General features: G+C 37.2%; 1 protein-coding gene across 1 annotated transcript; it reads right to left on the reverse strand.

Moving 5' to 3' along the window:
* On the reverse strand, positions 1-23,416 carry xxylt1 (xyloside xylosyltransferase 1). Its single transcript, XM_005800324.2, has 5 exons — positions 23,302-23,416; positions 21,671-22,291; positions 17,812-17,959; positions 10,957-11,089; positions 1-2,163 (listed from the first exon to the last, which is right to left on the reverse strand). The coding sequence occupies exons 2-5, from the start codon at positions 22,199-22,201 to the stop codon at positions 1,767-1,769; spliced, it is 1,209 nt and encodes a 402-aa protein (XP_005800381.1). The 5' UTR covers positions 22,202-22,291; positions 23,302-23,416; the 3' UTR covers positions 1-1,766.
* Positions 23,417-23,607: the final 191 nt, after the last annotated feature.

Raw genomic sequence — 23,607 nt, forward strand, 5'->3', positions numbered from 1 at the left:
GAAAATGTATATTTATTAATGTAAACGCTCCAAAATCAATAAATGTTAAGTTATTGATAATTCATATGGCTTTAAACACAACATTCATTTAAATTACACAATTGATAAAAAGACAGATCGGTAATGTATCATTTGTCAGGCGATATTCATGGCTACATCTGTGAATCTGTTCATTTGAATGAGGACAAAACATTTGCTGTCATTTAAAGATCACCAGTGTTTAAAAACTAAATCGGGAAAATATAACGGAAAGCAGCTCCGTGCAGTAGAGTGACTCACCTATAATCTGTGACATTGTAAAACAAAAAAATCAGAACAAATCTAAACGTGACCTTTCAATAAGTACTGAGGCTCTGTGTTTTGGGGTTTTATTTATTAAATTAGTTAAATAAAACATAACCACTACAGCATTTCAACTACTTGTTGTCCTCCAGCAGCCCAGTATCTGCTGAAAGCTCCTCTTTCTTCTGGTTCGGCTCCACATTGATCACTCTTCCAACACTTTTTTCTTTGCAAAGTGACTCTTTTCAGACTTAACTTTGTGGTATTGCAGTTTTTATAACATTTTGGCCATTTGAGTACACAATATTAACACTATACCTGCTAAAATCATAGCCAGGTCTTAACTTCTGGAGGTTCCAACAAATAGTGAAACACAATGGAAAAAATATATAAATAACTAAACTAAATGGGTAAATCTTAGGTTTTTGTCAATATGGGGATGAAATATCCTGGATTAAATACACAAAGTGAACAATTTTAAGCCTTTAAACATTTAAACATGTAAGTCCATACTTCCTTGAGGACACCAGTGTCCTCATGAAGGCTAGGGGGTTTTAATTTATCATCTAGTCAGCTGAATTCATGTAAAATTTCCATCCATCTATATTTCAGGCTATATTTATCCTCACAGGGTCACAGGGGGAACTGGTGTCTGCCTTCAGGGTCAGTGTGCACCATCAACAGGTTGCCAGTCCACCAGAGGATAATAATGAGAAACAGAGGACAGACAGCTATACATGAACAATGTTAAAGCTAAAGGCTAATTAACCTAGTATGCGTGTTTTTGCACTGTGGCAGAAAGTTGGACGACCTTCTTTCTGCAAAGCCACAGTGGAAATAAATACAGCCATTGAGAATTGAGACAGAAACAAGTTCATGAAGAGCATCAGCTTATTGATGCTTGCTTTGTTTCAAACTGTTGTAACATTTTGATGCTTTGGCTTCATCAGTGCTGTCCTGCATGCTCAGTTGCCATTTGGGGTAAAATCCATAATGATTTTGTGCTTTAAAAACGCTCTTGACCAAAAAAAAAAATTATAAATGTTTTATCGCAGCAATTAATGGAAAAAAAACCAAGAACAGAAGCTACAATAACCAACAGGACTTTCAAGATTATACTGGCAAATAAGGTTCCCAGTTCTCTCCAACACTGACCACCGACCACCAGGTTTAATTTCACTGAAATGGGAATGTAATGTATTATCATAGCATTAGGCGCTGAATGAGTTAATCCCATCAATGCAAAAGCATGCTTTCTCTGCACTGCTGTTGTCAAAGACAGAAGCCTTAGACTTTAGGCTGAACATAAAATAAAGCAGTAAAAATCAGTTATGTGGTTGGCAGCCTTTCATATCCTCTTGGCCAGCAGAGAGGCAGGCTCCATGACTGGTAAGGAAAGCCATTGTCTCTGGAAAACAAGTCCTACATCCCACATTAGCAGGAAAAATATTTCCCTCTGCTATGCAATAAATGTCTTTTTCAGTTCAATCATCTGGAATAGGGGAATTACAGTTCCCATGATAGATGTAAACGGGCCCATCACAACCGTAATACAACTGGAACACATCTCCGTAGCCGTGGTCCCTCCACCAGGTGCACAACTGTCGGTTCCAGCCGCAGGCCAGAGAGTAAAAGAGTTCAGGATGCTCCATGCCGATCATTGTGAAGAAGTCCTGGTCCCCCAGGTGGCCCTTGAAGCGATACTGTTCTGCTAATTTGGCCACGTTGCTGGGTTTCAGTAGCTGGTTGTAGAGAGTCGAAGCCCTCATGGCGCTCAGGTCCAACAGCATCACACCGCTGTTGAAGCCTGGAAGGCCCTCGGGAGGAGGTTCTCCTACCCGGGTCTTGGGGTTCTCCTTACGATACAGCCAGAAGGTGTGTCTAAGGAAAGAAGTGTTAGGATGTTGATTAGTTGGCAAAACTCAGTGTTAGAGATTTTTTGGTATTATTTTATTATTACTTTAGTTCACATTCAGTCTATAGATCATTGTGATTTTCTGTTTAAAGTGTTATCTTCCTTATGTGTGTAGGAACTGACCTGGAGGTCACTACTGTCTGTTCATCTTCATGAGAAATTACCACTGAGTTTCTCAGACCTTAAATCCTTTTGCAAGAACACCTCCTAATTTAGTAACTACCTGTGAGCAGTCGTATTTTGTTTTGTTGACAGTATTGACCGAGATTTGAACCGGGCTCAGACCTTTGATCAGATATCACACCTGGAATTGGGTTAGAAGTTTTACGACCTCTGTTGTTTTTCCTGACTGCCCCCTTGCCTGTTTTTCTTTGACAATAAAAACAGGGGCTCATGCGGAAGCAGATCAGAACGCTCTGTGAACGGCTCGGAGGAGCAGTTGACGGAGACTTCTCCTTTTGCAAAAGCTTGACATGAAATTCATATACGTTGTCTGTGGTTCTTTCTTTTATATAGGTTCGAAAGGAAAAATACCCATCACTCAGCATCATACTGTGGCAACAATCCACTGTCTCTTTTCCACCAAACTGGTTTAGCACCAGTTTTTTGTTACCATCCAAAAAACTGGATCTTTCAAAACTCCAACTTAAAGCAAGGTCAGAGGTAAAGCAGCCAGAGGTGAACTCATGGAGAGCAACAATCAACCAATAAATAATCTAGTTAGGATTATGAAATGTTCGCTAGCGACACCTGTAGTTGGACTGTCTTCATGCACAATGATCCTTACATTGTTAACTGGAGAAGTCAATGGTCAGGACGTAATGATGACTTGCCTTACATACTTATGGAAAAGGAATCCAGTTCTTTTACAGAACCACTTAGGAACTGGTTCTATTATCAGTGTTGGTTAAGCACTGGACTCCTATGTGCTTTGCAGAATCATTTAATTCAACACAGTAAAAGAAAAAAAAGGAAGGAAAAAAATATTTAGTGTGCTTTAAAAATTAGTCCTGTAGCTATACAATCCATCGTCAAAGACCACAGTCAGAGAAATGCTAAAAATCTCTTATTTTCTAAGCTTTAACACTGATGAGGAAAATGAAACCTTTAAAGATTGTCTAAATCTTGTTCTCTGTAACTAACAAACACATTTAATATAGCAGGGTATAAACAACACACAGGGTGCAGAAAGCAGTGCATCAGCAGATAGAGTAGCCTGCCTAAACTCATATTTGTGTTCAAAGTGTTTCTGAAGTTCTGCTCTTTCCCAAAAAAGAGAAGAGGGGCTAAAAAAAACTTTTTCTGGTGCAGTGTGAAAGTGCTGTCTCAAATAAAGTAAACATAATAAAGATATTTTGGTTTGACTTTTTACTGTTGACATTGCAAAATATTTCCAGACTGCAAAGAAAAGATGTTGAGAATATTTTAAGTGTTTCTGTAAAACAAAACTTTTTCTAAAATTAATCAACTCAAAAGTGCATGGCATATACTATTTATCAATACAAATAACACAGACCTTCATCATTTTTGACATGATGTTATTTTCTAAATATTTTCTCTGTGTTGTGCTGGTTTATGCTTTCAGGGAACCTGAGGAAATAAAAAATCAATTGCATATCAGTAATTCAACATTTTTCTCTGTGGATGGTTCAGATTCAGAGAAAAGAGAGCTCTTGTCCTCACCGTTAAAAACATTTATTGTTGAAATGTTCCATCTGTACTGAGCGATGAATGGAAAAGTAACCTTGCATGCTTGCTTGTGAACACGAACACCTATACCAGAACATTTGGACTATTCTTAGTTCCTGCTGGGCAGGAAATAAAATATGAATGGAGCTCAAGAACATTTTACTTTTATAAAAGCAACTAGAAACACTCTTAACCTTCACGCTGCCTGTTTCAGAACTATTTTCAGATGCAAGGATTTTTGAGAAGTTTTGGATCGTACAATGTATTCTGTTTGTGAAACGCGATCATATTTAGTGTGAGCTGCAGATTCTCCAAGTCATGCTTTGATATTATTACTGATCTACATTCAGCTCCGGTTGCTTGTTCCTTTAGTTATGTGTAGTTTTTGGAGTATGTAGCATTATGAAGATGAGTCTACGTGCCCCAAAACACATACTGGGTGAGTGAGGTCAGCAAGGAACATTTACACACACTGTCCCATGAGGCTGTTCTAATCGCTGGAGTTTACTGTGTGGGCCAACGGGGAACGGCATCAGTGTCAAGACGGCTAAAATAAACAACAGACACCACAATGGTTATTAGATGAGCACAACTGAAGGAACACAGTTTTTATGTAACAAACTGCACAAATGTTTTCAAGAGTTCATGTGAAACAAACATAGAGGCTCTGCAGCCACAGATGGCTATGCTGCAACAGTTAGCATTGAGAATGTGAAAAGTGTTCACCTTTATTTGTGTGTTAAAGTGGCTAAGTTTTATAAAATATGACGGAAAATTAGCTTATTGTTCATCTTTTCTTTCTGTGTTCAACAAGTGAATATACATACATATTTATAGAATATATAAAACTATATAATATAATACAATATATCTTGTTGACTGTGTACATTTTTCTGCTACACAATGTCCTTCCAACCAACTTTCCATTAATATCACTCTAAAGTTTGTTTTAAAACACTTTTTCTACACTCTATAAACTTTTTTACTTTAGCTTCTCCTTGTTTTTCCAATATGCGTTTCCTACAGTAGCGTTTTAATTAGAAAGAAATTGATTTTTTTTTTTTTTTGGATTAGCTAATGCTGCCATCATCAGTCTCAGATAGTTGATGTGCTAAATTTGTACATCTAAAAAGCTGCAACATATTCTTGTTTTGGTAAATCTGACTTATGTAATTTGCTGAATTTCTGGGGTTTTTATTTATCTCAAGACATGGATTCTACTATCTTGGTGAAATGGTTGCAGAAAAAGGGGAAATGTCAGACTGCAAAGGCTGTACATGAGTAACTTTAGCCAATGTTTTCCTCTGGGAATTGTTTTATTAGGATGTGAAGCAAAAACAACGGTCACTGTAGTTTTACAGAACATTACATGTTGAAGTGAGTGATACAGAGAGCATCTATGCTCTCCAACACAAAGACAGTTTTTATTTTCTGTAGTTTGTACCAGTACACCCAGTACGCCAGTAAGACTTCACACAGCTCCAGCTTAGATTGCAGTCAATTCACACATTCATCCTCTAGTCAGTTTTTGCTGCCAATCTTCCCAGTGAAGTTTCTCTGACTTGTGAAAGAATGGAAAGCATTAGCGGGGGACAAGGACACTCTGTGCCGCTATCTCCTCCTAATGTGTCCTTCATTCGCTTGGGACAACAAGCAGCCTGCTCTCTTTGATGGCTCTGTAAAACCCACAGGCAGACACCAGGCTGCATGTTCAGCTGGTAACACGAAAGGATTGCTTGGGCAAGGTGCACTGGCTGCACAATAATAAAAAAATACCACATATGTTAGGGAAAAAATTAAACATTAAAGCATGAAAATATTAAATAGTATAAGTTTTTTTCATGCCTTGTAATGATGTGTAAAAAGGATGTCGACATGTATTCAGGAATTTTTTTTCAATATTATTGAAAAGTTAATTTATTTCAGTAACTCAATTCACTTCAGAAACACATTAATTATAGTCAAGACTGATGCCTTCTAGCTTTTATTTCTGTTAATTATACTGATTTTTCGCTTATGGACAAAATAAATCAGCAATATAGATTGGGATATAAGATCAAATCAATCAAATTAAAAAATAATAATAATTAAGCAATTTGGGTGTAATGAAAATACTCCCAAAAGCTGGAAGATCTCCTTGGTATTATTTTAATCTTTAGACCCCATGAATCTGTTAGATTCAAGCTGGGAGTCTAGCTTCCTCGCAGAAAATATTGGTAAAACTTTGATTACTTAATCTGTATATCTGCATATATATACATATTTATATATATATATATAGTGTTTGTTAGAGGAACAGCTACTTCGCAATGTGCTTTTGTTTCACATGTAGACCCATCTGAGCTACTGGTATGCAGTAATTTTTATGCCATAAACTACATTCTTTGAAGATCTGACCTCAATTATTCTCATCATTTTGTTTGGTGGTTAGATCAGTTGTATTCTTGGATGTCACAGCTAAAGTCGGTTTTCAAGTTTATTAGTTTTTCTTATTATTACTGAACTGAATGTACAGTAAATTTGGGGAAGTAGCTATAATTATTTTAGTCATATTTTGACATGGCAATCAACCCACATCTGCTTTACATGGCCTTTTCTCTCATCCTTCCCATTATTTATAGCAGCTCAGAATTTTTTTTTTTTTATCTCGGACACATTTTGACTATTTTTTCTTACAGTTGGATTATTTTTTTTGTACTGAATAAATGTGTGCAACTTTTTTCAGAGATAGATTTGGCTTGTTACGTAGTTTTAACAGTCATTTATTTCAAGGATTGTTACACATTTTGAACAAGGGGTGTATTTATTTGGGGAGGATGTTGTAAAATAGAATACACATTAGAGGTAGTGGGTGAAATGGACATGACATTATTAACTATTAATATCAGTATGCCCTACTGGTTACACTTTCTTGATTTCACAAAAACATATTTAATATTGAGAACTTTACACAGTGGGGACTCATCACAAAAAGCATAGAAAGAGCATTTCCCTTCCTGCTCAGTGAAAGCCCAGAACACTCTCAAAAAATTCTGCATTTTAATGGGATCTTCTTGCAGAAATAAAGAGTGTGTTTGTGTTCTTGTTCATAGGACATTCAAGGAAATGGGTCTCATCCTCTGTGGTTAGAAAAAAATGACTCAGCTGCAGGGAAGTGAGAGGTATTTTGTAAAAAAAAAATGTACAAAAATGAACTTTTCAGTGGCAGGATGTGCTGTGAATGTGGCTGGTGGGAGGATGCGTTGTTCTGCATGATGTTCCCTCCGTTCACACAAAAACAGAGTGGGAGTTGAGAGTCCCCTCTGTCTACAAAGGAGAACACTACAATAGGAAGGACACAAGCTGCGCTTCACTAAAAGCAGGCTTTTAAAATGACAATATTTTAAAGCCTCCTGACTAATAATGCAAACAAGTAGCAAATCCATTTAAAGTATTGGAATGGTTACTTTCATTTGTCATGGCTGTGCAAGGTGTCACTGTTTCCTGGGTGGCAATAAATATTTCCTGGGCTTTTAGGACATAAATGCCAAAAAAGACAGAATTAAAAATTTTATCTAAAATATAAAGGAAGAATGAATTGATTGTCAGGGAACATGCCAATAATAAAAAAAAAACATCTCAATTCGCTCTACATTTACATGTACATCTTCTCAGTTTAAGATATCACTAAAAATCTAATTTATCTCAGCTATTCAACTCAACTGTAAATCATAAAATACTTATTACACATTGTGATATTTTTCAAACATTAACTGATGTGATTATGGTTTAGAGGTACTGAATACAAACGTTCAGTTTTTCAGAAAATGAATATTACATAGGGGTATTAAAAACTCAAAAATGATAGATAACTGAAACAAAATTGGCAATGGAGGAGTTCGTGTCTGTGAAAGAAATCAGAGGCTAGATGAAGTTCACATATTTTCAAGGGGGAAAAAACCCCCAGAATATTCTCATGTCAAAAAGTTGTAAGTGTACATGAAAGAAATTGCATTCTTCCATGATTAAAGCATAAATTTCTGACATTAGAATTGTGGTATTGAATGACTTGGTAAAATAAGAAAAAAAAACTTAAATTATCATAAAAATCTCAAAAGTAAAAATTTGTGACAAAAAATTACCATGAATTTATGCCTTTAATCATGAAATATTGTGACTTTACTAATTAACAACTTTTAAATCACAGAAATTTTTTTTCTTGTAAATTTATTAAATTAATCTAAGACCGTGTCAACACAGAAACAATTTTAGGTTTCTGTGTTGAACCTAATATTTCGGAAATATTTTTTGGCATTTAGGTTGTGCGTCCACACGAATCAGGCATTTTAGGAGACAAAAAACTATCATTTTCCAGAGATCCAGAGGAGATAAATGTCAAAACACTGAGCTTCATTGGTCTCTAATCTAAACCTTCTAGTAGAATCTATGGCTTATTGAGAAGAGGGAGATGAGCTGAAGGCCACCATTAAAATAACCACGGGCTTCCCAAGACCTCAGCAGAGCCACCAGCTGTTCACTTTAATCATGCAGTATTTTGTATATAAGGAATCTCACCCAATTACTCAGTGCATAAACTATATTTCTATATTTCTGTTTTTAAAAATTCTTATTTGAGGGGAGTTTACATCTTGAAATTTTTTGAAAAATGTAATTTTAAGCAATGACAATCAAAATCAATAGGAACAGCAGAATTCTTGAAAAAAAAATCAATGTGAATAAAACTAGAGAAATAAAGTGACTTTTCAATCATTTCCGAGACCTTATGTGGGAGCTTTGAACCAGCAGAGCAGTGTGAGCCAAGAGGCCCAGCACTCCGCTATGATGCTGGCCGACTCAAATTAAGTGTGTCCGGCCTCACAAGAACAACATTAGAGGGGCTTTCTCAGGGTTGGCAAAGCCCCTAGCCAACACAGTGGCAGAGCAGAGATAGAGATCTGTTTGGAGAGGCAGGAGCCAAGTGGAGCCTGGCAGGAAAACTGCAGTTCAGCTTCTGCAGCAGCCAGGAACCAAAAAACATGCACTGCAATTACCCATGCAGGTCAATTCTAATAAAAAAACAACACATTTAATGATGAAAGCTGCAAGTACTTTACAAGACGTGAGTGTAACTGCTTATTAAATGTGGCAGCTGTGACGATGCAATATTATTTGAATGACATTGAATAAAATCAAAAACTGGTAAACAGAAACAATAAACAGCTGACAGCTAGGCCTGTCGCGATAAACAATAAATCAATTAATCGTACGATAAATTAAAACTATTGACCTCATTTTAATTATCGGCTTTATCGCCTCTCCCGGCCCTTTTCTCTTTCTGTTGATGACACTGAATGAAAAAAGGCTCAACTCCGGTGCTCTCCACTGACTCCTCCCTTCCTCATTTCCTTAGTGTAAAGCCCAGCGCACACTACACGATCTTAGAGCTGTCGGCCGATCGTCGGCCCATTTTCAAAACCTGACAGACCACACATTAGCCGACAGAAATCCTAGGTATAACGGTTCGATCGGGTTCAATCGTGCCCTGTGGTGTCCAACAATGGGCACAAAATAATGGCTACAAGTCCAGTTAACAAATTTTAAAACCAGGCATTAATCAATGCTTTACTACAATCTACCTGCAATGCATGTCAGCGTAAAGTCCTGACTGAATGAAAATCATTATAACCTATTTATGTCACGTTAACGAAGAACAGCTGAAAAGTTACCAGGTTTATCAACTGTGGTAGCAATTTCACTCCAACTCCTCCCCTTGTCATTTCTATATTCTTTTCACGAAATGTTGAATAAACATTAATGTTGTTTCCACATATCATCTCCAATGTCACTGGACTTCAGCTGTTTGGGATTCCCCTCTGTAATTTCCCCTCAGAAAGCATGGAGGGGAATCCACGCTTTCTGATTGGCTACCTGTCACATTCAAAGGGCTGCATTAACCTCCCAATCGGGGAAGATCCCTGATTTGGATCGGAGAGGCCACGAGGATCTACCATAACACACCACACACTACAGGATGATCGGTTACGAAATTTCAAGCGACAATCTTAGAACGTTGGACGTTCTAAGATTGTCGTAAGGGGAAAAATAGGGGCAAAAAATCATGCAGTGTGAACTATTGCATCATGTAGTCGATGTGCCCATCGTCTCTATTTAAATCTAATTATTACTGAAGGGCAACATAATATACAGACTTCATAATCTGCACTCTTTTAGTTGAATGCCGTATTTATTTCCACTTTGGCTTTATGTTGTTTAGGTTTTATTCAAGTGCATTTTTTGTTAATGGAGACTGAGAATCCATTTTATTTTTGTTTTTGTTTATTTTGTTTACTTTGTTTATCAGTTTCAGTGTTAAGTGGTCTTTTGAAAATAATGTGCATCTATCTTTGGCAGGAAATCACATGCATTATTACGTCATTTCCATTAAATAAGTGTACAAAGGTCTTCAAACAATATTATCGTTTATCGCAGTAATTTTTGAGACAATTAATCGCTCAGCAAAATTTGTTATCATGACAGGCCTACTGACAGCAGCCCAGTCCTGCCTTCTTACTCGAACCAGACATTCACAGGTTCATTCAGCCATGATCCAAAAGACCCCAGAGAAAACCACCTGCCTCTGTTTGTCCCTGCAAGCAGCTGCTGCACAAAATATGCCACCTGATCCTGCATCATGTACTTTTAACCCTCCCAACACGCACACAGTGACGTCCTGTTTTGATGTTGCAACCGGGTGGAAACAGTGATGCCTCACAGACATGAACAGACCAGGAGGGTTTGATTTGCTATCTTTAAGAGGGATGGAAAAAAATCAGCTTAGGAACAAAGAGATTGAAAGTTGGTGCCCCTTGTTTATGACTGCGAACACACACAAAAAACAGATTTACTGGTAAATATTCATTGCGTGAACATTAGAAGCACCATTTCTTAAACTAAAAGTATCACCAAGAAGATAATGGGTAAAGAGCAAAAAAAATAACTGCTAAACATAGACATTCTATGTGGAAATACATTTTTCTGACCATGATCTTATTTTTCGACTGACCAGTTTTACTCGAGATGAGTGTGTTTACCTGTAGACTGGCTGCATCTCTCTGGTGATTCCTATGACTGCTCCTGGAGGAAATTTGTCAAATTCCTGGAAAAGGTCCCTGATGTTGGTCTTGTATTTTAGGTCGAGGTCGAGTTGCACTATTCGTGTCAGACCTAAGGGAGAAAACATAATGCTGATGACTAAAAGACCAAGCAATAAAACAAACAAAAGTCTAAACATCTGCAGAAATTATTTTCTAACAGCTTGATGCATCAACCATAACAATTTTCCTCACTTGAATCAGTTGTAGAATTAACCACACTCAATAAAAGATGAAGATTGCTTTTTAAAGAGGAAAAAGTAAACTTTTTGCAATTTTTTAAGTGACTCAAAAAAAGCATATCAGAAATGCACCAGATATTTTGTTCCAGGAATGAAATCACAGTAAAGCCGTGAGCCCGGAGCAGAAGACAAGCCTAAAAATGTATTTTGCTGCTTAAAGAACAACATCCTAACAACTGTAACCAGGATATTCAGACCATCATCTGTTCATTGTTTCTGCTTCCTATATTTTGCTGGTAGCTATGGTGATGAAAGCAGAGGAAATAGTCATGACTGGTGCACAGTGGGCACAACATGAACCTGGAGACACTGTCAGAAATGAGAAATGATGGCTTGTAGTTTGAGGCTAAAAATATGGATGCGCTGGTTTAAAAGCTGGGCATCTTACAGCAGCTGCAACTAATCCAACTAATCAGTGATGCCAACTACAAAACATCTGTCAGCATCTGTTAGTGAACAGATGACTTTTTAAAACAAATTTATTTTTTTATTTTTTAAAACCTTTTAACAAAAGTTACTGCTGCTTTCCTCCAAATTCCTGTGTGAGATGAAGCCACTGGTTGCAACCTTTGCAACATGAGGTATCTTTCAAACAATTCCCAGCTTCTTTCTCCCTGCAGAATAAAAACCTCCACACAGAATGATGCTGCCACCACCATGTTCTCCTATGAGAATGGTGTGGTCAGGCTGATGTGCATTGCTAGCATTCCCCAATACAGAGTCTTGCATAAAGGGATGTTCATGGTAGTTGTTTTTGTTCTGCATTTTTCTTGACAAAATATATTTTTGCATCAGTAACACTGAAACGCCACTAAACTTTTACTGAGCCAAATTTGAACAAATATATCTATCATTTCTGTTCATCTCAAGTAGGTTAAGGACAAGTGTCGGATTTATATTTGTTTTCTGCATCTGTTCAAAAAGAAACATCAAATATTTAACTTGTTAGCAATTAAAATGAGGAAAGCTAGATGAAAAAAACAACAACTTTAAAACACAAAACAAAATATTCCCATGTAACTGTACATAGGTCAAGTTTAGACTGGTTTCTGTTCAAGTATGAGGGGAAAATGACGATGTCAGCAATGTGACAGCGGCCTGTTTTTATGTGCTCTCCAAACGAGGAGGCTGCTAACGACAATGCCTTTATTCACTGTGGAAACATGGGAGCGTAGTCTCTGCGTGGTCAGTGCTGTTTGTTTGCTCTAAAGGGGCTTAACTGCTGGACGTTTAACAGGAAGGGGGCCTTCGGTTGTTACAATACTGGGATATGGAGGGTTTTATGTCGGACCAATGACTCGACACAAAATGATGTCAAGGTCAGGATAGGGATGGATGATTGGGATTGGATAGTAAGAGGTGATTAATAGGATTTTCTTTATTTTTTACATAATTTGAACTGGGTGAAGTGAAAACTATATCATTTACAGACAAATGGTAAACGGACACAACTTATGAAGGTTATTTAATTTTAATTGCAAACTGTATGTTTTTTTTTTTTTTTACAGAATTGACTTAAATACTGCTTTTACTGTGTTTTTCTATCAGCAAATGGCCGTTTTGAGTCTGAATACTCCAGTTAGTAATTAATTGATTACTAAATTAGTTGACGATTATTTCAATGATCGTCAATGTTCCGTCCTGTACCTCCTAAATCGAGCTCATTCACACATGGCCAAGGGAAATGGCATGTTCAATATTCTGTACCTGGACTTCTCTAGTGCCTTTAACACAGTCGAGCCCTGTCTGCTACAAGACAAACTGACCAGGATGCGAGTGGACCGCAGCCTGGTTGCTTGGATCTCCAACTACCTAACAAACAGATCACAGTATGTTAAGCTGAAGGACATCGCATGTGACACTGTGATCAGCAGCACCACAGGAAACCGTGCCGTCCCATCTCCCTCTTCAACCTGCAGACCTCAGATGTCTGACATGAGTCTGAATCATGCCACATTCAGAAGTTTGTCCACTATGGGGTGAATTAGGATCCATCATTAAGAGGAGATGAGGACTCTGGTATCACCTGGTGCCACATAAACAACATTATTGACTATGTAATAGACCACATGCTGTTCAATAATTTTTAAACTATTTATCAATCACTACTGTTACATTTCACATTTTTCTTTTTCACATTTTGTATATTGTTTTTACTCATCTTCCTTGTTATGTTTTTCTTTTTTGCAGATTTACTGCTAAAGATGTTTTTTTCTGTCAGTGTACTGCAGCTGGAAACGTAACTTCCCAGAGGAAACTTCCTTTGTGATGATAGAGTCATATCTAATTTAATCTAAATAAACTCCAACAAAACCAAATGCTAAGTGTATTTAATTTTGTTTTAAGAGCAGATTTTCTGTGTAGGTCTCAAAGATTTGTTAGGGAACATTATTGAACGAATAGCATCATGAAGACCAAAGAACACAGCAGACTGGCTAAGAAAGTTGTGGAGAAGTTTAAAACAAAACAATATCTCAAACATTGTCCATGTCATGAAGCACTGTTCAATCTATCACCTGATAATAGAAGGTGTATGGCACAACTGCAAATCAATGAAAGCTTGATTTCTGAGCTGAGGCAAGAAAAACATTAATCAAATAAAAAGCCAAGATGCTATGGTTACACTGGAGGAGGTGCAGAGATTCAACAACTCAGTTTGGACAAGCAGCTAGCGGGACTACACCGAAATTAAAGTTTCTAACCAACAACATGAAAAAAGCCCTGTTTAAAGGAATACTAATACATCATCCCTCTGGTGAAACATGGTGGTGGCAGCATCATTATGTGGGAGTGCTTTTTGTCAGCAGAGATGGGAGAGCTTGTATGGGATAACGGGAGGATGGACAGTATTGGTTGATCATATAAAATTTGATTAAAATTTTCTGAAATCTGAGTATGTTAAGTGCAAAAATAAGAAAAAAGTTTAAAGAAACATGAATATTTTTTCAAAGCATTCTAAAATATTACCAATAGTAAGTGGATCAGACATTTAAATTATATATAATCACATTGATCATAAAACAAATGGAAGTTTTAGTTGAAGACTATTAAAGACATGGTCTGAAATGAGGCATGGGTGAAATGAGAACTGAAGACCACTTTGCAAAAATACGAACTACTGGTTTGAAGAAAAACCCTAAGGGAGGAATAAAGCTTTCAGATCCCTCACTTCTGTTTCATTAAACTTCAACTCAGACCAGGGCTTTACAACAACAGCAACAGTGTTATCCAACAGCACATTTTTCAGGAAGTAGGTCACCCTTATTAAGCCCTTAAACTGTTCTTGATGTGAGCACTTACGGTCAATTTGTGAGTCACATTGTTCTCTGCCTTCACCAGCACTGAAAAACAGCTTGTTTATTGTTTATTTTCAGCTTCATTAAGCTCAAGTGAATCCAATTGTAGGTGTGTTTCTTGTTTCAAAACTGCTTGGTGTAAACACCAAGATTCACAAGCACATGTCACAGCATGAACACTTTGAAAGCTGCACTGTATTTGCTATCCAAACCATATGTTTAAAATCCTTTTGTAAAAAGTCCATATGCTTTGTTTCTCCTTCACTAATTGCAAAAAAAAAAACCACTGAAAAGTGATCATTGGTTTGATTAAATTGGTTTGATTAGAAACCGTGTTGAGGTAAAATGTAAAAACCCTTTCTGGCTTTATTTTTGGGTAGTGGTTTATACAAAAATAAAAACTAAAACGTTTAAATGTCACAGTCGGACTTAGAGTAGTCTAACTGTTGTTGATGTTAAAGCACAACCCTCTTCAATCAAAGAATAATTCCACATATTTGACTTTTATGTGAGATGTATAAGACAGAAACATTTACTCTCAAATATAAATAACAAAGGCTGGACAAAGTGTGCCAGTGAGAACACAGATAAAGATCAGGGCTTCTGGAATAATGTTTTTGACAGATCACAGGACGTTTTTGGCATAAATCAAACAGCCAAACCTCTGGAAAACAACCTTAAAGCACGGAGGTGGAGGTGTCATGGTTTGGAGATGATTTACTGCAGATGATTAGCATATTGACAGAGATGTTTATTATTACTGTTGCAACTATTGTGTCCCCTGTTGGTTCCGTGAGCGCATCAGAAAATGCACAGCAGCAGTACAGCTGCACTACTGAAGGTGTCTGTTGTAGTGAACCGTGTCTGTTTTTGCACCATGAGCAAGTTTTATTTTCTGAGCAGAATCTGTTTTCGTGATGTTTTGCATTCATGCAATTTTAGTCATTCCTTTTCTCTTCATTACCATAAATACCACATTATGAAATATTTAAATCTATATCCCACATCCCTCACAGCTGTTTTTTTTCATACATTTTCTGACTTTTGAAGTTAAGAGCAAATTTGCCTCACTTGAGGCAATGCAAGACAAATTTAATTGTACAGTCAGATTTCTAGTAGAGGTGAGTTAGTAGTGGCACATTAATAGACTGGAAAATAAAGTCTCATGCTGCAGGAGGACCTCAAGTCCCTGCATGTTAAGCACTCTAAAGGGGATACAATTAAATACAACAAATTTCCACTAATGCAAACAGTTTTCTCTTGGACACCTTCTGGATAATTATAACAGTTTTTTTATTGTGGAATTAACACAATGTTCTCCAGGGGCTGATGGTGTAAAAACAGCATCACAATCCCTAACTATTTACCTACACACACACACACACACACACCCCTATATACTGTATATACTGTATATATATATGGTTTCACTGCAAAGAGCATCTGACAAAACATTCAACCTTATGTGATTTTCTCCACTTAAAATCAAGCCTCATTTTCCTCCGAAAAGTTAGAGCATTTATGTGCCTGTTTATTAAATGCTAAATAGGTTTTTTGTACAAAAACAATTCATCAATTCCAATAAAACAGGCTGTTCAGTAAAAACAAGACAAAGCTCAGCTAAATATGAGCCTGCAAATGTCTCCTTCAATAAATGACATCTTTCTCTCCTGGAGACGGAGAGCGAAATAAAAGTTTGAGCCTTCTCTAACAGCTGTAATTTGTGAGCATCACTTTTGTTCGCACTCTGTCATTAATCGCAAACAATGTTCCCCGTTTGCAGTGTGACTCGCCGAATGACAAGACATTATAAAAAAACAAGCCAAAGAAAGGCTGCGGAGAAAATAACACAGAACATACGTGCGTGACACACTCCGACCCACCTGTTTCTCCTGAGATAGACAATACATTATGCCCTTTCTGGTAAAAGCATTCTTTAAATAGAAATGTGGAAAACACACCAACACTCACAGCAGCACACTGGTGGAGCATGTGGATAATCAATAATCATTTCAGGGCAAAACGTGAGGGACCAATCACACAACACCACTCGAACTCTTTGTCACATGCAGCAGCGAATCCTCCTTAAAGATGGTGTCAAAGGACAGCCTGAACCACTCTGAGCTCCGCAACTTACAACTCTGTTCTTTCACAACTTTACAATACAGATAAGAAGAGCTCATTATGGTGAGAAGGGTAAAATATTATGGAAGCCCAAATGCAGAGCCAGGAGACTGTCAGTGATTTAAACACTGACAGAAGAAGCTTTTTTTGTTTTGGGGGTGAAGGGGGAAGTAATTTGAAGTCTAATTTGACAAAGCTTCAACATCTGCTCCAGAGCAAAAAAAAAAAAGAGTTCTACTAACGGAAAATAATAGGACCCTGTATTAAATATTTTTATTGAGAAACTTTCACATATTTTTGTTTTTTGGTAATTGCACTTCTTCCCCAAGGATGTCTCTCTAATGAAAATAATGAACACCTTAGTGCCAGAGTAGTCAGCTACTCTTCAGTGAAACAAGATAAGCATATTTATACTATAGTAAATTGACTTTTAAAATAATAAATAAAAATCTTCCTCTGATTTTTGTATATTTACACTTACTCTTAATGTTTCTCAGTACTTCGAGCATTGCTGGAGTCTTAATCTTATCCAGTCTTTAACAGTTGCTACAGATCACAGTTATCTTTAGCAAAAATCTTAAAATGACCTGTTCAGCTGGTTCTTTTGCATTTCTTGCAGCCTTCTACCTGAAGGTATAAATATTGTCGTCTTTTTCAAAATTTAAGAATTACCTAATGGTTTGTTGTGCCCCCTGAGTTGGGATGGTGTTTTTCAACCAAACAGCTTTCACATGTGTGCCTCTGAATGCTATCGACTAAAACCTCAAAGCCTAATAGTCTGGTTCATCTTTGCAGTGATGCCCCATGCTGCACTCCCACTGAAGTGAGCCAAAACAGTGCACAACAGAGGACAGATCACTGCCGGCGCCAGCCCAGGGGGCTCTAAAGTGGGCAGCAGCGACAGAGCCCATCCTTCCTTCCTCACTCTACAGGGTCTCTGCAGCTCGCCACGTGTCTCTTAGATACCTGCCCATGCTGCTTTATCCAGCTGTGCACCGCCTAAGTTAGATAAGTAAGCATGTGACTCAATGCAAAGCACTCTGGGAGATAATTACTACACAACATAGTAGGGCGGAATTGTTCTGAGCTAAATTTCACTGATACAAAAGTGAAGAGAATATTGCTCGTCTTACTCTCAGGCATGATGTGATGCATGGCTACAGACAGGAAGAAGATGGATTCGCTGTAGTACGCTCCAGATCCTGCACTGAAATGCTTCTGCATGGCCTCCACAATGGGGAAGAGCTTCTGTGTGAGTTCCACCACATCATGGAAGATGATCTGTAAGTTAATGACATGATACCATTTTATTATTTCATTATGTTTGTTATGACTTCCTGGAGAGTCTTTTTAATTGTGTATTTCAAAAGTATAAACTATTTAAGGAGAAAACAGAAACAGCATTATGTGTGCAAGACATAAATGTTTGTGTTGCTGGATGGTCCCAACAATTAGGCTTTACATTAAATACACTTCCTCAAGTATTCTAACATTTACTTACTGTATATGCAAAAGAAATTTACCCAAAGCGGACTTTGGGTAAATGTTTTACATAATTCATCTATTAACTTCAATGTCTTATGCTATGTAGTCCCAATCACATATTTAAGACATGTAAATGGAACCATATTGGAATAAACACCAACTGTGACAACGTATCACCAAATATTCAACAAAAACTAAACCAAACCCTTGCAGCCTTTATAAAAGGTCAGAACTGGACACAGACAATTTAAAAAAGGTTTTCTCTTCTCAGCTGTCACCTTTATTCTTTGTGGTGCTTTTTGAAGGGATGCTTGGGTAAGGTCTGGTCTTAGCAGCACCACATTTCTGTAAGAAATGCTATGTGATTGCTAAACAAATTTTGTGAACAGCAGAGTTGCAGTCAGCAGGTTTTTCACTAATGTAAAATTGGAATCCATTATTTATTTTCCATGTTTCAGAAACATTTGCTTGTTGTTCTGAATTTGACCCATCAAATTACCTGTTCAGCTATTCTTTGTACTTCTTGCAGCCTGAATATTTTCGTCTTTTATTTTAAATCAGCAAATTTTCATACATCCAACATAAATTTTTAAACTAGACATCGACTCTGCTTCATTACTGCTCCATCATTAGGAATAAATAACAGGTTGCAAAAAGCTCCAGGATGTTCTATGAAGGACATGCAGCAGTAATGAGCACAGCTGCAGGCCTGTGTGACTCTGCAGGCTGTTTGTTGCAAATGTCAAGTAGCTCCCTGAATATTTGGCTTTTGGGAAGTAATGGGGCTGAAGACATTATCTAGCCACTGTGTTATCTATGTACTTCTTAATGCTAAATAATAAAAAGGAGTTAAACTCAAGATGAGCTGAGAGGGGTGATCATATAATCACCCCCTGGGGATTCCCTGTCTCATTTTTAACCCTAGCAGAGCTGAGTGTTTGTATGATTGTTCATACATACATCAGAAAAGGCTGTGTCAGTGCTTATGTCAAAATAGTTGAAGCAATGTTTCAAGGTTCAAAACCTAAAAAGGACCATGTTTAAAAAGTCTGGAATGATCCCAGAACTCTAGGAGAGGAAGTGAGTGCACAGCCTGTAGGTTCAGTCCAGGCGTTATCCATGTGTGTGTCTGTCTGACGGCGTGTGTATGTTTGGGTGGAAAACAAACAGATATAAATGAGTCTTTTAAATGATAAAAGACTGATTCTGTCCTAAACAGCTTTTAGCTCCTCTGTAACAATAAAAAAAGCTTGTGCAAGCATCAAAACCCAAAAAACAAGGAGTACAAGCTACTCACACTTCTGGAGCAAATTTTTTGCTTAGCGTTTTAGCATTTTGCTAACTTTGAAAATGTTTAGCACAATTAGCTTCCCTAAAATTCATGCCCAAAGTCAGACCTTACAGGTCGGTGTCCTGAATGTTTTAGTACTCTCTGGTGGTTGTCACCACGTCCTCAGCATGTCAGTGTTCAGCAGAGGCCTGCTAACAAGCCATTATGAGATGCAGGTGTGTTAAACCAGGGAGAAAAAAAAATACAGGATATCAATCTTTGAGAACTCAAAGATTTTTACATTCCTGCTTTTTATTTTGAATTGAGTGTTTATGAGGCAGTTCCATCTCCTCTCCTCACATTCTCTCCTTTTTTCCACCATTAACCTTATTTCAAACAAGAAACATGCAGGAACTAAACAAAAAAAACAGACAATAATGAACAAGGTATAAAACATAAACAGAATAACTAAAGGTGTTATAGAAAATGTGTCAAAATTTAATTTGTGTTTGACGTTTGCAGTTTTTCCCAAGTATGGATATAATATAAATTAAAGGTAAAGCTTTAGAATTCACTTCCAATAAATACTGCTGGTGTAGGACTTTAGCATTAGCATAACAAAAGTTAAGGATTAGTGCTTTAGGGTTAGCACAACTAACCTTTTAGTTACCTGCTGATCTGGAATAGGTCCCATAGTTTAAAAACTTTACGAACATGATATCCAACAATTTATGATGTTTTCTTATGTTTTAAAACTCATGCATTCAGAATTGAACATACTTCAATTTTCAATTGACGGATGAATGATTGGACAAACAGGACCAGTACCTGGAAAATAGATACAGTAACTAAAAAGTCTGGAAACATATTTTTTCTGTACTTGTCCACACCTGGAAAACACTTCAATCAAATTCCAAACTTTTCCAGACTTGGTTGGAGCTCTGTTTAATATCCTTTAGACAGCCAGAGCATGTGTAGGTGTGAGGGCAACAGCTGGTATTGAAGATACTCCCACAGCTGTGGACTGGTGCTCTGTAGTTTCCATTTCACTTTATCATCAGGACAGTTTGATAGGAACCTTAGCAGAGGTAGTAACTGCAAAAAGCAGTATCTAAAAGCTTCCACCTACAGTGGAAAAAGGATTTTATATTCCATCTTTGCACATACACAGTCTAGAGGACAAAGTATCACTCAGGCCTAAACCTGGAAAGATGTTAAACTGAACCAATAAAACCTGAACGATCCCAGGAAGTGACTGAGTCATCTTCAGGTAATGCCTGGAAATGCACGTTTTACCTGATGAGATGTTTCTTGTAATAAAAAACAACAGACACAAGCTCTTATGGAAGAAACTTAATTGGTTTAAGATGGCGAGCTGTGAAAAGCACACAAAGAAGGACAAACTGGCCAGGACATTTTACAAAACAAACTAGAAACATAATCCTCTTCTTTGGCAAGAAGAACAGTACAAACAAGCTACATCCCATTCACTGGTGGTGGGCTATTTAAGCGGGCAAACACTGCCCCCAAGTGTCCCAACTTTAAGCTGCACCTCCAGCTGATGGAGTCTTGGGGATTTGAGTGTCATATCAGGTCATATTTTCCAGTGTTATCTAAACTGAACTATTTTCAGGGCCGTCTAAGATAAGTTGCCAACTCAATCCATTCAGTGATAATATCGCTACCACCTTCTCAAGTCATCTGACCAAGTGAATTCAGTGATTTTATATGATAGAAAAATACAAACTTGTTCATACTGTGAAGAGGAAGGACCATCATACTTTTTTTTTGGGTAAATGCAGAGCCTGGACAAAATCATGTTAGATGCAGCAACAGAGCTGAGGCAGGGAAAGAGACTCATCTTCCAGCAGGACAACAGCTTTAAACATACAACTAAAATTAAAGTATAATCAAGTATTAGTAATATATGACCTAAATGTAATTGAAACAATATGACTTGGGAATTGAAAATGGCTAATTACCATCCAATCTTGAACTTTTATCAACAGAAGAATATGTAGAAATAGTTGCATGTAAGTGGAAAAGCTAATAAGAGTCATATCTCCAAATATCTACAGTCTGGAAAAAGAGGGACTAAACAGAAATGCACACCATATCTCAGATTGTTTTGGGTTGGTTTTTTTTTTTACATCAAAAGAAATTTTGTCAGAAATTAAAACATTTATTATAAAATAAAAATTTAATTTTCCTCAAAGGCGACTACAGGTAACACTTACCTCATATTTAAATGGTGCATCCTGCAGAAACTCCTGCAGCATCCTCTGGCCCAGCTCTTGGCTAGCCTGATCACTGACAAAATGAAGCACCAATACTTCTCCTTCCAGGAAATGTGCAAGCTTCACCATGGACAACATGGCCACCCTGAATTTATCTTGCAGGCTTCTGCTCCTGTCCACCTTAGTGAACATCATGAGAGCATGGTAGAGCTGGCCGCCAGCTTCGGAGCTCCCTTTTCTGGACCTAAAAATGTCACTTTCCTCTCCTACATCTAGCTCTTCCCCTCTTTGCTGTTCTGATGCAGGAATGTGTGAAATCCTGGTGTCCACCGTTAGGTCAGCATCATTTCTGTTGGTGTTGGCCTGGGTCTGTCTTATCCTCTTTGTGGTGCTGGAGAAGCTGTGCCTCTCAGACCCAAAGTAGTAAAAAGCAATTACAGCAAGCGTTGCAGCCAGTAGAAGTACAAACTGATAGGATCTGAATGTGCTGATCCTTCCCATGATTCTTACTATCAGCACTAGGAAGCCCATATTCACACCCTAGTCATGTGAAGTGAGGTTTAGGTGAGAAGGGAGTCACCATTTTGCGCTTGACGGTCATTGCAAATTTCCAAGTGCGACCTGGAAAAAAAAAAAAAATCTAGTTTTAGATAAAAGTATATAAGCTTATAGATTGTAAAGTATATCATTAGAGGCATTGGATGTTTTCTACCTTTTTCAAAAAAAATTCTTACATTTTTTAATGACATTTACCAGGTAGATAAAAAAAAGACACTTAATATTCCATCAAACCACCAGGATATAATATGTCCTCAAAAATATCTTAAACAAAATAATGAAAGAAATATATATCACAACAATAACATTGTACCAAATACATTATTTCAAAACATTTAATCTCTTATATTTGTGCTTTTTTGCAATCAAGTCTTTTTAAAGAATTTACTTCTTATTCCTGTCTGCATACAGCTAAAAGAGAGGTTGGGTTGTTTTAATCCCTATCAGTATTTCTGTATGGGATGATGCTTTGATTTTGCATGTTTATTTTTTCATTATTTAATTATTACTTGCATAAACACATTGGAAATGATCTAATAGGAGGTTACATGGATGTCCTCTTTACTTTTTTTTTTTTTTTGCATTTCTCAGCATTCTGTTATTTCTACCATTGACAGTTTCGTCTTCATAAAGAAAACAAAATATAAAGCTCAGAAGCAAAAACATAAATAAAACACATTTCACCCAAAGCAGCAGCATGAACCAAGGCTTCGCTGAGACAAACTCAACTATCACCATTCAAAACTCATTATGCAAAAAGGATTAATTCAATTTGTACATGCAGTTACAGAAAGTAAATGGCTGTTTAATGCCGTTGTCTTCACCTCAACAGTTTGTTAGAGCATAGCACGGTCATTATTTCCATTACTGGACAGAAACGTCCCTATTACTAACTGATATGCAATCAAATGTAATACATTAATGTACACAAGAGTAACTTGTTGACAAGTAATAAGGGTGCTGCTACGTTAGCAAGCGACAGGATTTGCTCCAAGATGTATATCGCTAAGGTTTATTTTGGATATGTTGGTAGAAAGTTTCACTTGTTGAAACTAATTTAAATCATTTCATACCTCTGTGGCTCTCAACACATCACGATATTTTCATAGGTCGCTGGTTTTCGGTATTTTAAGCCAAGCACATGTCTTAATGTCTGCAGCAGAAGTCGCCTGCTAACAACCTAACCAGATCCTGTGACACAAATTTAGCCACGCCCACTTCAGTCGTGCTTCCTTCAGGTACGATCCGAATTATGAGACCTATTCCTTTAAAATAGGTAGGCAAGACTGCACTAACCCCTTCACAGGCCATCAGTCTTCGATAGTTTTAAGCACACTAATTATGAGGAAAATACTATTTATTAAAGGTATCTAGGTTAA

Source organism: Xiphophorus maculatus, chromosome 9 (genome assembly GCF_002775205.1).
Source record: "Xiphophorus maculatus strain JP 163 A chromosome 9, X_maculatus-5.0-male, whole genome shotgun sequence".
In the NCBI taxonomy this organism is placed as follows: Eukaryota; Metazoa; Chordata; class Actinopteri; order Cyprinodontiformes; family Poeciliidae; genus Xiphophorus; species Xiphophorus maculatus.